Source organism: Camelus ferus, chromosome 6, assembly GCF_009834535.1.
Source record: "Camelus ferus isolate YT-003-E chromosome 6, BCGSAC_Cfer_1.0, whole genome shotgun sequence".
Classification (NCBI taxonomy): Eukaryota; Metazoa; Chordata; class Mammalia; order Artiodactyla; family Camelidae; genus Camelus; species Camelus ferus.
The window spans coordinates 51,331,353-51,347,515 of record NC_045701.1 but is presented as its reverse complement, the minus strand read 5'-3'; the positions used below and the strand labels follow the sequence as shown (position 1 = coordinate 51,347,515).

Below are 16,163 nucleotides of genomic sequence, written 5' to 3'. Positions count from 1 at the left end.
TGTCCAGAGTGACTGAGTCCAGGAGCCTGGTGGCAGATATCCAGTGACAGAAGTACCCATGACAACAAGTGTCAGAGTGAAAGCACCAGCAGGACATGTCTAAAGCCATCGAGTCTATGGCACAGTCCTAGCAATGCTCTTCTACCCTGTCTCTACAGCCTTCCCAACAGTTCTGTGGGCCTTCTTGATACACTGCCAACAAAATTATTTCCTGCTCAAGTTAACCAGGGTCAGTTTTTCTTGATTGTGAATAAGTACCCTGAATAGTACACAATTTAAGATTGCAAAATAAAATCTTTAACCAATATTGTACAAATTGGACATCTAATTATGTTAGTAATTTTCCCATTAGGTGGTCACTTGAAAATAGAATCAGACAAGTAAAATTATAGAATCATCATCATTTCTGAGCTACTAAAATCTATGTTCCTTCTCATGGAAGTTTATGAATGTATTGCCTTCTTTTTTTATTTTTATATTTTGAGGGGAGGTAATTAAATTTTTATTTATTTATTTTTAATGGAGGTGCTGGTGATTGAATGCAGGACCTTGTGCATGCTAGGCATGCACTCTACCACTAAGCTACACCCTCCTGCATTGAATGTGTTGTTTTCAAGTCAACTAGTTGAATCACTGAGAAACATTTCATGTCCTGGAGCTATCTATAGCATCCCCTGTTAAGAAGAAGCATATAATCTCAGAAATTTAATTTTCAATATCAGAAGAGTATTTTTAAACTGAAGTGAGATTATCACTTCAGCCTAAACTAATGAAGAGTTTACAATATTGGTGCTTTGAAAAAGAGTTTTGAACAGAGGCTAAGTCGTTCAGACTGTTTAATTGACTGAATACTCCAAACCTTGTAATTAAGTAATAGTACAACAGTGCGTGTGGTGTTTGCAGTAACAGTTGTTGGGCCCTGTGCTATCAGTTACTCAGACGTGTTGTTATTATGCAGTAACATACTGTATAGTGGTGTGTTGATGCACAATGTGCTCTTCAGGAAGACATTCAAGGGACAGCAAAGATCTGAGGGCTAAAATCCCTGCACTGTCTTTATAGTGGTTCCAGTTTTAAATTTCCTAGCTTAAAGGTTTTGTCTTTTGCTTTGTCTTGTTTTGTTTCTGTTTTTGTTTTCCCTTATTGGTAGACATATAAGACGAAATATAAGCAAAACACTGACCTCCAATTGGTGAATGAGTCGCAGTGATACTAAACAAGTAGATTTACTAATTAAGGCATCATGCAACATCAGCTCTCTATATAACTTTTTGCCTCTAGCCTAGTATTTTGCATTCCATCTGCCTTACTCTGACTTGCTGGTTAGAGATTTGGCTTCTCAAGGAGATCCTTCAAACAGCTAGATTGGTGGTAAAAGAAAAGTGGAAGAATTTTCCATGTTACAGAATCCAGAGACAAGAATTATTCTTTAAAATCTCAAGAAATAGTTGGTAAGCCAGTAAATTTACAATTATGTACAGATTAGAAACCAAATAAAATGGTTTTAAATGCCACCCACTGCTGCTTCAAAGAGAGAAAATAAATGAATAAATTAGAAAGTGAGTAGGAAATAAGAAAGGATGCAAGGAAGGAAAGAAGATAGAAGGAAAAAAGGAAGGGAGTAAGGAAGGAAAAAAGAAAGGGTTGTATTGAAAAGTAGAGTGTGGTAATGTTGTAAACTGATATCCTAACCTAATCCAAAACCCAGCTTTGAGCTGAAAGGAAGAATTCCTTAGAAAAGCATAACCAGGTAGACTTACGCAAAACTTCTTCCTCCATAACCTTTTAAAAAATGTTTCTTTATGGGTACCAAGAACAAATGGTGGAAAAGTTTTTTGCTGCTCAGTACCTTTGGACCATCAGGATATAATTTTCTGTTGTTGCTCCTACTCTAATATACAGTTCTGAGCACAATGACCAAGATTTATGAGTGTGGAAATGGTTGTAAAATCCCAGGTAAATGTTACACTATAACCAATTTCACAAAGAGCTTAGCTGGTCAAAATTTATGAGTTTGTTTCGTTTCCATTTCAAGTAAGAAAGATTTATATTCCAAAAGGCTTAGAAAGACACCTACTGGATTGTATGTCCACAAATAATAGCCAGATAACATAAGCCTGCTGAGCTAAAGACTGGCTTCCGGGGTAACGTTACAATTTCATAAACCAGGGTCAATGGTACTGTGAGTCTCTCTGGTGAACTAGGGGAACAATTCCTGTGCTCTCTTCACCATGAGAAGGTCTGCTACCCTGTGTGCTGACTTCCCAAATTAAGTAGATTAATGCTGGAAAAGGAAAGTTCTAGAGCCTGTGAAGCAGTTTCTGATGTTCGATTTTATTTCCAAATGTAAAAATGGATCTTTCTGCTGCTTATTATATCTTTTTAACATTACAAGAAACATAAGTCATGAATTCAGCTTGCTTACACAGGAGTAAGACAGGTTATGTAAGGTTAACGTGGGACTTTTAACAATTTCAATTGTTACAGATACATTATTAAAGGTATATCAAATTTCTAAGAATAGAACAGGATAACCAGTGTATTGGACACTTTTAGGCTGTCTTTGGAAATGGCCACTCCATCTATAGGCATACAGGAGTAGACTCCTGGTTTTTCCATGTGATCCCCTCCACACAGACATCTTTGGCCATACCAGCTGGCCACAGGTAGACTCATTATCTTAATTTGCTAATTGGATTCTTATTCCTGAGAATTTAAAATCAGATCTGAAGGAAGACCATATCAGCCTGCCTCTTCCCAGGTGGTCCACATCCTGTTAACTAGGCTCTACATCACAGTCATATTCTGCTTTCCTTACTGGGTGGCAGACAGAGTTAGTTTTGAGGGAGAAAGAAAAAGCAGATGTACAGAGAGAAGCAGAAATGAAACAGATTAGCTCCTCAGGCTCCATCGCACAGTTCCAGGCCCTTCCTGGAGTCTGTCTCCATATCAACCCTTGAGTTTTATGAGACACCTATATCTTTGTATAAAACTACCTTTCTTTTTGCTAAATCAAGCTCCAGTAGACTTCTGTTACTTATAAATAAAAGTTATAGCTTTACCAAATGTGTCAACATAAAGTAGTGTGCAAGCAAAACAAAATTTTAACAATGAAATAACATAAATATATCAGAGTCACAGACTTTGATGCTTCATGGAGAATTACAATATATATGATATAATAATACCTAATGTAAAATAAATGTATACTACCCTCACTGTTACATAATAAAACCACCATTAGAATTAAGAGTAGGTAGTGGTGGACTATTGATAAATCTAGTTCAGTTTATAAAAAGCTCTGCACTGGTCTAAGATCTGGTTTTTGACCTATCCCTGAATTGCTTTATAGGGCTCTTAGAATAATTTAATGCATTCCTTTATGCTGCAGCAGTAGTTCTCTTAATGTGGGAGGAAAAGGGACATCGTGGAATTGCTGGGGGACTTTTTCAGTCAATGTCATTTCCCCTGAACAGAAGGTAATCATAAAAATTAATACAGTCCACTTTAATATAGCATACTCCATCTAATTACTCCCTCTAAATACAACTCAAAACCCCTGGATTTTACATATAAAATAAGCATAAGAAGACTCTGAAAGATGGGGAGAAGAAGGCAGACTGACTGGGGATCTAGAGACCCAAGGAATGACATGATGGTGAGTTCCCTGCGTTTTCTTTTTGCCTCATGTACCCCTCCTTGGAGCTTAGGAAGCTGGCAACCTGGAAATGCTAAAAAGCTTCAGGAAAAGTATGCTCTCTCTAGACAAAGGATTAGAAAAGGGGCATCCTAAGAAGAGAGAAAACTTCTAGAAAAATAACCACTTTACTCCAGCCAAAACCCAAAGAAAAAGCTGTAGCCCCACCTTCACCCATGGTAGCAAGGGCCAGGTGACCAGCCTAGACTTCCATCCTTGCCAGGCTATTAACGAGGTGCCCTATCTCCTGCCTCCTCACCAGGCAGAGCAGGGAATGGGGACTTTCATCTCCATCAGGTGCTGATGAGCCCTACCCAAGCCCCTGGTGGCAATGGAGTCCACAGGAGGAGCCAGGGCTTCCACCTCCACTTGATATTAAGGAAGTGTGTATTCTCCTTTCTGCTGGGGTTGTAGCAAAGGAGACCTACTGGAGAGTCAGAATTTTTAGCATATGGAGGCTAGCCCTGTCTCCCACCATTACCCTACTCATCCCCAACACTGCTCACCTCTGATGGTTTGGTGTCATTGAAAACCATGTGGGGCACAGTAATGAGGTACTTCTACCTCTTCCAGCCAGGGAAGCATCACTGGAGGCTTAATGGGGAGCCCAGCAGTAACAAGGAACCACCCCTCTAGGCTGTCAACAGAGTCCTACTGAGGAACCTGGACTTCTCTTTCCACCTGGCAGTAATAAGGTGGTTCTCCACTTTCCCTGTTGGAGAGGTATTAGAGAAAGCCAGCTAAAACAGAAGGTTAAATAAGATCCAGAGTCTTACATTACCGAAAATATTCAGTTCTCAACCAATCACTCATTATTCTAAAAAAGTCATCAAATTCTCAAATGAAGATCTCAGACTGAATGAAAAAAGGCAATCAATAAATGCCAAGACCACTATGACAAAGATGTTAGAATTATCTGACAACGATTTTACAGCAGCCATCATAAAAATGCTTCAATGAGCAATTGTGAACATGCTTGAAACAACTGAAAAAATAGAAAAGTCTCAGCAAGATATAGAAAATAAAAGGAAAAACCAAACGGAACCTTTAGAACTTAAAAAATATAATAACTGAAATAAAAATCTCAGTGTATGGGCTCAAAACAGAACAAAAGGGCCAGAGGAAAGAATCAGTGGAGTGGAAGATATAACAATAGAAATTACTTAATCTGAACAACAGAGAGCAAATAGAATTTTTTTTTAATGAGAAGAGCCTCAGAGACCTGTGTGATTATAACAAAACTTCTAATATTCATATCATTGGACTCACAGAAGGAAAGGAGAAAGAGGGTGGACTAAAAAAAGTTCCCAAAGAAATAATGTCTAAAAACTTCCCAAATTTGGCAAAACACATAAACCTACAGATTCAAGAAGCTGAACAAACTGCCAACTAGGATAAATCTGTGAGGAAACCCACATCAAGATACATTATAGTCAAACTTCTGAAAACTAAAGACAAAGAAAACATATTGAACAAAACCAGAGAAAAACAGCACTTTACCTTCAAGGGAAAAAACAACTGTTTCTATTTAACAGTTTATTTAAATAACAGTGGGTTTCTTATCAGAAACCAAAGAGGCCAGGAGGAAGTGGCATAACATTTTTTTTTTTTAATACTGAAAGAACTGTCAACCCAGAATCCTATATCCAGTGAAAATATCTTTGGGAAATAAAGGGGAAATCAAGACATTCTCAGGTAAAGGAAAACTAAGAGAATTTCACCAGCAGATCTATCCTAAAATATGGCCAAAAGAAATTGGAAGTTCTTTGAACAGAAAGGAAAGAATTTTTTAAAAGAGACTCTTGGAACATCAGGAAGGAAGAAAGAACATAGTAAGCAAAAATATAGGTAAATGCAATAGATTTTCTTTCTCTTCTTGAGTTTTCTTATTATGTTTGATGACTGCAGCAAAAACTTATAACACTGATGTGGTTCTAAATGTATGTGGGGAAATAGTAAATACAGTTATAAACAATATAAAAGGAATGTAAATGTGTGAAGCAAAAACCGATAGGACTGACAGAAGAAATAGATCAATCCACAGTTGGAGTTGCACATGTCAATAGCTCTATGCAATAATTGATAGAATAAACTAGACAGAAAATCAACACAGTTATAGAAAAACTCAACAACAGCATCAACCAACAAGATATAATCAACAATTACAGAATATTTCACCTAACACCACAGAATACATATTCTTATCAAATGCCCATGGAACATTTACTAAAATAGACAATATCCTGGGCCATAAAACAAATCTCAACAAATTTAAAAGAACTATACATCATGCAGAGTATATTCTTCATCCACAGTGGAATCAAACTAGAAATTAATAACATAAAGATAATAGGAAAATCTCAAAACGTTTGGAGACTAAACAACACACTTCTGAATAATTCATGGGTCAAAGAATAAGTCTTAAGGGAAAGAAAAACACCTTGAAATGAATAAAAAATGAAAATACAGTGTATAAAAATTTGAGCTAAAGCAGTGCTGAGAGGGAAATTTATAGCACTATTTCCAAAACTTTTTCGTCATTTAAAAATAGAAACTTTATGTCTATTAAACAATAACCCTCATTCTCTGCTCCCCTCAACCTGTCTCTACTGTTTGTCTCTATGTATTTGCCTTTTCTAGAGATTTCATATAAGGGATTCATATGATATTTGTCCATTTGTGTTCTGGCATATTTCATTTAGCATCATTTTCTCAACGTTCATCTATGTGTAGCATGCATCAGAATTTCATTCCCTTTTATGGGTAATGGTCCATAATGCCACATTTTGTTCAACCAGTCTTCTGTTGGGACACTTGGGTGGTTTCCACCTTTTGGCGAATTGAATAATGCTGCAGCAAACATCCGTATACAAGTAACTGACTCCTGGTTTTCAATTCTTTGAGGTATACACCTAGAAGTGGACCATATAGTAATTGTATCTTTAACTTTTTGAGGAACTGCCAAACTGTTTTTCACAGCAGCTGCCCCATTTTTCATTCCCACCAACAGTGTGTAAGAGCTCCCCGCATTCTTGCCAACACTTGTTAATATCCAGTTTTATTTTGTTTTCTAATTTATAGTGATCCTAGTAGGTGTGAAGTAGTATCTCATTGTAGTTTTGATTGCATTTCCTTAATGACTGATGATGTAGAATTAATGGAGAGAGCGAATTAATAAATGCATAAAGGGACTTACTAGTTTAATCAATTTTTGTCACAGAGGATACATCACTCTTCCAGTTTATATTATTATTATATTTCTGTATAAGAGCACTAATACTTATTTGATAATGATAATCATAAGTCATTTATATATTTTTGTCTTGATTAGACAGAGACCCTTTCTGTAATATGTAATGTTGTTTATCCGTACACCATGGTGACTATAGATTGTCTCCTTTTACAGAATATTGCAACTAATATGTAGTGGTTTTGTCTTTCCTTGCTTCTTACCACATGCCTGGCCATGACCCTTTGGGAAATGAACTGTGCCACAAAATGAATTAGAGCTCTGCCATTGTACAGAAAGGGGGTTCATTTGAACAGAAACAAGTAGACTGTGCCTTCAGTACTCTCTATATAAATAGGGCTGCTTTCAGGGCACTTTAGCCCTAAATGCAACCCCTGAGGAAACTATGAATCACTTTGATTATAAATCATCAAACAGAGAAAAAGTGTAACACAGTATATTTTAGTTATTAACAATGTGAACTGTGATAATATATTGTATTTTAAAGCATCCCCTAGCAAGCACCATGATGGTATATATTCAACCATCACATCTTAAAATCTCAACAAATAATACTGAAAAGTTGTCTAAACCACAAACAAAAAGTTTAAAATTTCCCCTCCAAAATAAAAGTGAAAGTGGTTTGCCATTTGAACCTCAGAAGGCCTCAGTGATCTTCCACTGATTCACGGTAAGGGGATGAGTTCTAGGGGAAGATATTACCCTCCGCACCGTCTATACATTGGGAAAGCCCTAAGATTTTTATATTCGTCATACTCAGGGGCCAGCAGTCATCCAAGATAAGAACTTTTCTAGTCATTCTTCTCTTAGAAATTATGCAATTTCTTCAGGGTCCAAGATGAATAGAAATAAGCTTCTTTATTAGACTATTTGTATCATGTAAAGTAAATTCTTTGTTTCTCTGTTTACACTTTTATTCTCAAGACTAAACTTTATCCCCAGTATTAACTAATAGTTAACACACTTCAGGACACCTAGCACATAGCAGGTGCTCAATAGTTATTTGTTGGATGACTGAAACTTGAACAAAGAATGTTATCTTGATTCTCTCTCACCTGTCAGTAAAAGCTGTATGCAATTTAAAGTATTTGTTTTTCTATCAAAAGCCAGACTGTTCAAATATATTAAACTCGATAAATAATTAACCTTGAGAAAGAAATTTATGAAAAAGCAAATCAATTTGCTGATTATTCTGGCAGGGTGTGACATTCGCCCGAGTCTACGGAGTTCCCAAACAAAGGAAGCACTCTTTGAAACGTTATCTGATGAAAGTGAAACGTTCTAATGCAGTCTAATACTTTCAAAACGAGTAAATTAAATACAGCAGAAAGCTTTTGCCACACTACCAATAGCTGTGATAAAGTTTGTTAAATATCGGGATTTTAAAGTATGAAGTTTTGAGTTGAGGACATTGATTTATTCCACGTCAGATCAGAATCAATGTAATAAATAGCCATGCTGTAATAGAGTTCTACTAAGTTCTAAAGCATTAAAACATTTCGGCAGGACTGTCGGATGAAAGTCAAAACATATTTAAATTGAAGAAAATAGCCCCGTAAGTTAAATTTATATTTATAGGTCTAGCAGCGTGACTCCGTATAAGTGACTGGACCCACCGTTAGGATTTATTCTGATATTTGAAAACCTAACACAAGAAATGAGTTTCTGGGTCGATGATAGATATTGTGACATATTGTGTGTTAACCATGTTAAAAGCTGTTCCTCCATGTAAAGTGTGGCCAAGAAGTAAAGATTTATTATGTCAAAGTGTTAATTCTTGTTAAGCCATTGTTCGTTTATTAAATGTAATAGAATCACGGTCAGCCTACGGGTCTGTCTCTGAAATGCAAACAACCCATCGTAATGAAAATCCTGCCCTCAGCAGCAAACGGCCCCAAGGCGGTGAGCGGCGGTGAGCGGCGGTGAGCGGCGGCGAGCGAGCAGTCAGCCAAAGGGCGGGGCCCAGGAGCCTTCAGGGGAGGAGGCAGCCGTAGACTGGACGCGAGATCCGGGAACCCAGGTCTCGGTAAGTACTTTGTCCGCCTCCCCCTCTGGCGGCTACCCTCTCTTTCCCTGCGGGTCCCGCCTCTCAGTCCTCTTGAAGCCAGGCCTCTGCTTCCCCTGGTGGCCCCGCCTCTCCTCCTCTGGTGGATCCGCCTCTCCCTCCTCTGATGACCCCGCCTCTCGTCCCCTTACGCTCCACCCACCTTTCCCGGTGTCCCCACCCTCCCCAGACCCCTGGCGACTCTCCTCCCCTCCCCTGCCGGTCCCGCCTCTCCCCCGGTGTCCCCGCCTTCCCTCTCCGCGGCTGCGCCTCCCCCGCTCCCTGGGTGCTATCCCGCCCGGGTTCCTCTCCGAGTCCCTCTCCGAGTCCTCAGCAGCGGGCCGTGCTTGGCAAGCGGTCCTAGCAGGCGACAGTCGCCTGGGCGCGTTCCTTTTTCTCGTTGGTCTATGATCGTCCCGCCTCCTTTTCTTCAGCCGTATCGGATCTCCTCCTCAGAAGTTCTTTCCGGCCCCAGCAATTGGCGCCTGTGCGACCCTGGTCCGGCCTTAGCCTTGTGCGGTGCTTGGTGGTTCCCGAGGTAGCAAGCCCGGACCCAGCTTGACCACAACCCTTCTACTCCGACCACGGCAGAAAGACTCTGCGTCTGATCCCATGGCTCTTCCTTGTTTAACGTTCCCCCGAAGGACTAATTTACCAATTTCTTGAGCTCCATGAGTGCAGTTTTGTAGACAGATTGAGACATCCCATTTGGGACGAGTGCAGTACCCATTCTAACATTTATTGCCTCAAAATTAACTATCATCCAGGTTATGGTTTGAATTAGCAAAACCCCAGACAGCTGGACCATGACCCTGTGTTTTGCACTGTTAGAAAGTAAAAAACTTAGATAAGTGCTGGTGAGGATGTGGAGAAAAGGGAAACCTTGTGCACTGCTGGTGGGGATGTAAACTGGGTTCAGCTACTATGGAAAACATTATGGAGGTTTCTCAAGAAAGTCAAAATAGAGCTGCCACATGATCCAGCAATCCCACTTCGGGTATACATCCGAAGGAAATAAATCATCATCTGGAAAAGACATCTGTACTCCCATGTTCATTGCAGCATTATACACAGTAGCCAAGGTATGGAAATAACCTAAATGTCCAACAGATGAATGGATCAAGAATACACACAGCACACACACGTACATACACATACACACGCTGGAATGTTATTCAGCCTTTAAAAAGAAGGAAATCCTGTTATTTTTGACATGGATCAACCTGAAGAGCATTATACTAAGTAAAATAAACCAGAGAAAGACAAATACTGCCTAGTCTCATTTATATGTGGAATTTTACAGAAGTTGAACTCATAGAAACAGAGAGTAAAGTGGTTGCCAGGGGCAGGTGGGTGGCAGAAATAGGGAGAGGTTGGTAGAATGGTGCAAACATTCAGATATAAGATAAATAAAGTCTGATAATCTAATGTATAACATGGTGATTATAGTTGATAATTACCATATTGTATAATTGAAATTTACTAAAAGAGTACACCCAAAGGTTCTCACACAAAAGAAGTAAATATATGAGGTAACAGATTCAAAAAAGTAAATATATGATAAAGGATTCCTGCCATCAAGTTAATTAACTTTCCCAGTGTATACAATTCATCACGTTGTATACTTCAAATATCTAGCAATTTTATTTGAAAATTACGCCTTAATAAAGCTGGGGGAAGAGTCACAGAACCTAAAAAAAGCAGACACTAAACTGAGCTTGTGCATAACTAACTTAGCACTGGATATTATGCATACCACCAATTCATAAAACAATATGGGTGAAAAGTATAGATGAAGTATAGATGAAGTGGTGGTTAGTGTAATTGATAGTGGTTCAGTTTAAAGCATCATAAATTATACACTAAATTGAGAGACTTATACTGCTACTAAAAGGATAGTGACAAACAAGAAAAGCAGAACATAAAACTTTTATTTACAAGTCATAATAAAAATGGATATGACTCTAAATACAGATTGTAGGAGGATACAGGACACAAAATAGAAAGTCAGACTCCCAGGAGGCTGAGGCTGATTCATTCCAGTGGGGTGCCCTGGAGTGTCTGGAGCTCTTTCAGTTTCCACCCTTTCTGAGTTTTGGTTAGCCAAGGTTTTCCTCTGTGAGCTTCCCTAAATTAGAGTAGAGAGTATACTGCAATAATAGAGATCCCAAAATATAGTGATCTAAATGAAAAAGCAGCACTACCTGACCAAACTTGGGTCCACTCATCCCAGTGCAGTAAAGCCAATCTATTGACACCAGTTGTAGTTAAGGGAAGTGCAGTGTTTATTTTAGGGGGCCAAGCAGGAAGTCCAGACAGGTAATGCTTAAAAGGCCTGAACTCCCCAGTGGCTTTCAGGGAAGGGTTTTTAAGACAGGGTGAGTGAGAGGGTTGCGGGGTTTGTGATCAGCTCGTGGACATTCTCCTGACTGGCTGGTGGTAAGGTAATTGGGAGTCAACATCAACAACCTTCTGGTTCCAACCAGTCTGGGGTCTATGTGCTTGTGGGCAGCATACAGTTAATTTCTTCCACCTGGTGAGGGTTTCAGTCTTTGCAAAACAATTCAAAGAATACAGCTCAGAATATTATATATAGCTCTTGAGGAGGAACTAAAGGTCCTTGACTTTGTTTAATGGCTAAATGATTACTATTTTGTCTTGCTTGACTGTTTTCCTTTGTTTCTGCATTTTCTCACTTCTCTGATTAAATTTATTCTTTGGAACTGGAGGAAGGCCTAGGAGGCTAAAGTTTTTCTACAAACAAAAAGCAGAAGGAGGACATGGTGGGGAGGGGAGGAGAGGGCAGTCTGTCCCAAGAAGGCCACACAGGTTCCTGCTTGGTTACAGCAGCTTGTTTCTCATGTAGCAGTCCAGAGGTAGAAGTGGCCCAGGCTGGCAGGGTGGTTCAGCTCCATTAAGTTATCCATGGACTCTGGTTTCTTTCCTCTTGATGCTCTACCATATGATATTTTCATTTGCATGGTTAAAGCTGGGCACTTCTAGGGGTTTGCTTTGGCGCCATCTAGCCCTGGAGAAGGGCAAAAGAGCAGAACTGGAGGATAACTTATTTTTAAGTAAGTGATGTAGAAGTGGCACATATCACTTTCACTGATATTCTATTGATGAGATGAGAACTTGACCACACTTGGTTTTAAGAGAAACTGGGAAATGTGGTCTCTAACAGGGGCTTCCTGTTCCCAATTAAAAATTTATTAGTTTAGTAAAAGTGAAGAGCAGATCTAGGGGGGACAACTCGTATTCCACCACATTTCTCCCATTTCCTTCCAATTAATTCCTTCTCAAAAGGAGTCTGCTTACTTCAGTTTACAGACAGTCCCTATTGCTTGCGATTGAAGTAACTAAACTGATACCTCTTTCGTCAGGCACCAGTTTATATAGATATAGATATAGATACAGATACAGATTTTTTTTAATTGAAGTATAGTCAGTTTACATGTTGTGTAAATTTCTGGTGTACAGCATAATGCTTCAGTCCATACATGAACATACATATGTGCGTTTTCATATTCTTTTTCACCATAAGTTACTATAAGATATTGAACATATTTTCCTGTGCTATACGGTATGAACTTGTTGTTTATCTATTTTATATATATCAGATCATCAGACCCCAGTTTAAATGACACCTCCTCAAGGAGGCTTACCTGATTGTTACCCTCTTGGTGGGTGTCCAGCCAAAAGACACAGCCAAGCCGAAGATTGGGAGAAGGAAGGATTTATTACTTGTAGCAAGTAAGGAGAACACCAGGGATCTTTCAGCAGTGTCCCCTGTCCCTGCAAAATGGGGAAGTTTTAAGCTCAGAGTAAATGCATAATCATGAAGGGCTTGGGCAGAGAAGAATTCTGCATACAACTGGGACAAAAGTTGACAAAGTTCAAGCTTCAGTTGATTGAAATCACAAGGGTCAGAAAAGGTCAGCATCTTGATCCCTTAGGTTCCAGCTGATCTGGTAGTTGAGAGATTCAGGCTAATCTTTACCATTGGAACAGAACTGAGTCTTTCCAAATTATCTTTGCTATTTTTACTTCTCTTGCCTGATTATAGTCACTTTTTCCTACATTCTTTTGTTCCCTTAAAATCATTAATTACTGAGACCTGTTCAAGGACAACTGTGTGGCCAGGCTTAGGTCGTAAAATGGCTTAAGCCCAAAAGGGCTTCTCTTATATCAAGAAAGCCATGCTGGGTTCTCTTTCTTTGGGGACCCCCTACTCTATCTGCTGACATGACTACTTTCTCTAAAGTAGATCGCCTCCCCTTTTCCTGCTATTATTGTTCATCTCTGAACTTTATTTCCTTTATGGTACTTAACACAGCTTGCAATTACTTTTTTTTTAATCTGTGTTGTTGTCTGTCTCCCCACCATATCTCTTTTCTTTACCACTACATCTCCATCACCGAGCTCATTGCCTGTCATTGGATAGATAAGAAATAAATATCTGATGTTAAGTGATTCAAACAGTGGTCAAGAATGACTCAGAGTTCTGAAGTGACCAGCTGAATGGATTGGTAGAGAGTGAGAATATGGGAAGTTAGGCACCGTTTGGAGGAAGGGATCAGAAGATGGTCACTTTTGCCTGCACATGCTGACTTTGAAGTTCTGAATTATTTCATCGTGACACCTAGTAGGCAGCTTGAAATACAAATCTGGAACTCTGCAAAGAGTGTCACTTTGGATGGAGCTATATAGATTTGAGAGCCTTGAGGACTGATGAGATCACTTATGAAGAGCATGACTAAAGAGACTGAAGAGAAGGTTTAGGAAGGAACTACTAGAAACAACATTTATAGAGTGGGCAGAGGAAGGATCAGCAAAGCTTTGGAGGACATAGCAGAGGCTGTCAATAAGAACAAAGAAGAAACCTTCAGGGAGAAGGTAGTGGTCACAAGTGGTTCATATGGTGCAGGGAGTAAATTATGTCACATAAATCTGCAAGAGTCCCTTAGAACTGCCTGTTAGGAGGCTTAGATATGGGAGCCCTAGAATAATTTCAGTATGTTGGTAGGCTGTGGGCTGAAGACAGAATGCTAGGAAGTGAATGCAGTAATTGTAGAATGTGCTTTCAGGAAGTACATCCATGAAAACAACAGATTTTATTTGGAGAGAGAGGTAAGGTCAGAGAGTTGAAAGAAATCTCAGAATCTCTTTATATAAGTGAGACAAAAATGAGAGACACACACACACACTCACAAGGTGGGTTTGGAAATGATTAATGGAGGAATTTTGACCTACTGGGTTTGAGATAGGAAGAGAGAACAAGGTGTTGCCCTTCCTTGAAGACATAAAGAAATTTTAGAGCAGGGCGGAGTAAAAACAAAGTTGAGTTCTTTTCTGATGGCCTTTACTTTACCTATGAAGGAGGGAGCCAAGTTATCTAATGTAAGGGAGGAGGTGGAGGAAGAAGTTTGGACTAGTTACTAAAACAAAGGGGGGATGGAAAAGAGTGCCGATAGGGGGCAGAAAAGTTCAGCTGATTTCAGATCTACCATGGCTGGTGATATTTTCTTTTCCTTCTTCCCCTTTATGCCTTCCTAGACTAACCTTGTTCTGGAAGAGACTCTAGGCTGCCAAATCCTAATTCGTGAACTGGTGTACCCAGTCCTAGATTTTTTTCCCCCAACAATAACGGGCAACGAACATGCAGGGACCGCGAGAGGAGACTGCTCCCCCAAGCTCTCTTGGTTCCAACAGTGAAAACAGAGCTGGCCTGTAGCATTTTTCCGGACCCCCAACCTCTGCTACCACGGGTTACAGTCCTTCATACAGCCAAGGCACCTCTTAAACTCTTGCTGTGGACAATGGGAGATTTAGGGACAGACGGTTCCGTTCCCTTGTAAATAACATCCCTCCAAATATGCAGCACTTATTTAAGGCCTGCTGAAGAAAGGCAATGCAGAGAGACCAGGGAATTGCCTTTCCTTTTGTGCTCACTGCGTATCCGGCCACAACACCTACGAGCATTAAGTGCAAACTGACCAATTTCTGTTATACGAGAACAGTGTTCCAAGCAGAACGGCCGGCAGCTGAGGCCGGAATAGGGGAAAGTATCGTCTTCGTAGCTCGCAAACCACCGAGGCAGGACCACAACCCCGCCCCATGACGTCACACGGCCTCAGCCTCCCGGCCACCTTGCGATGGGCGTGTCTTATTCCCGTGACTGCCTCAGCCCTGGCCTGCCCCTCCCCGGGTGACGTCACGGTGCCTTCAGCTTCTAGTATTTCATTGCTGAGTTTCACCACCGCCGGGCGCGGTGGCGCGCGCCTGTAGTCCCAGCTACTCGGGAGGCTGAGGCAGGAGGATCGCTTGAGCCCAGGAGTTCTGGGCTGTAGTGCGCTATGCCGATCGGGTGTCCGCACTAAGTTCGGCATCAATATGGTGACCTCCCGGGAGCGGGGGACCACCAGGTTGCCTAAGGAGGGGTGAACCGGCCCAGGTCGGAAACGGAGCAGGTCAAAACTCCCGTGCTGATCAGTAGTGGGATCGCGCCTGTGAATAGCCACTGCACTCCAGCCTGGGCAACATAGCGAGACCCCGTCTCTTTTGTTCCTCCTTGTAAAGGGAATCCTGTACCTCCTAAATCCGTATATTCTTCTAAACAATAAAAGCTTGCCTCTTCCTAAATTCATCCTTTTTAGGTATTCAGTAATTCACTGATAGATGCTTTAAAATAAACGAGGTATGACTGGTCTTTATCACTGGCGCTCCCTCTTCCCACTCTCACGTTTGTCTCCTTTTTCACGTCTTCTTTAGAGTTACAGCTCACTGGGTAACTTGGATACTCAGGGACTTGTAGCCACTTCATCACTGACCCCTACTGGAACGTTGTCAAAACGTCTCTACGAAAAGCTGTTATCACCCTCGGAGCCAACAGGGGATGCTCATTTTCTCACAACCTGTTGGCAAAAATGGCTGCCAGATATCACTGCGAAAAATGCACTCCGAGTCCAGAATTTTAAGTTCTGCCCGTAGCGGTCCAGTTTGCTACTTTGTTACCACTCTTTCCCTTACCTGACCGGACCTTCCCTCCCCACCTCCTGCGACAGGATGTTACCTTCATTCAGCACTGTCCTGTCAAAGTTTTTGCTTTTAAATGTGGCAGGGAGATCTGGCTTTCATCCGAATCCTTACATTCTACCCGTTTACAGATAGGG

At 40.5% G+C, this 16,163-nt stretch overlaps 1 protein-coding gene across 1 annotated transcript in view; it reads left to right on the top strand.

Annotated features, from left to right (window-relative positions):
* Positions 1-10,027, top strand: part of LOC116664445 (translation initiation factor IF-2-like) — a 34,989-nt gene extending 24,962 nt beyond the window's left edge. Inside the window, exons 4-5 of the mRNA XM_032482894.1 lie at positions 8,833-8,973; positions 9,426-10,027. Of these exons, the coding sequence (XP_032338785.1) occupies positions 8,833-8,853 (21 nt within the window). The 3' untranslated portion in view covers positions 8,854-8,973; positions 9,426-10,027. The remainder of the gene's footprint in view (positions 1-8,832; positions 8,974-9,425) is intronic.
* Positions 10,028-16,163: the final 6,136 nt, after the last annotated feature.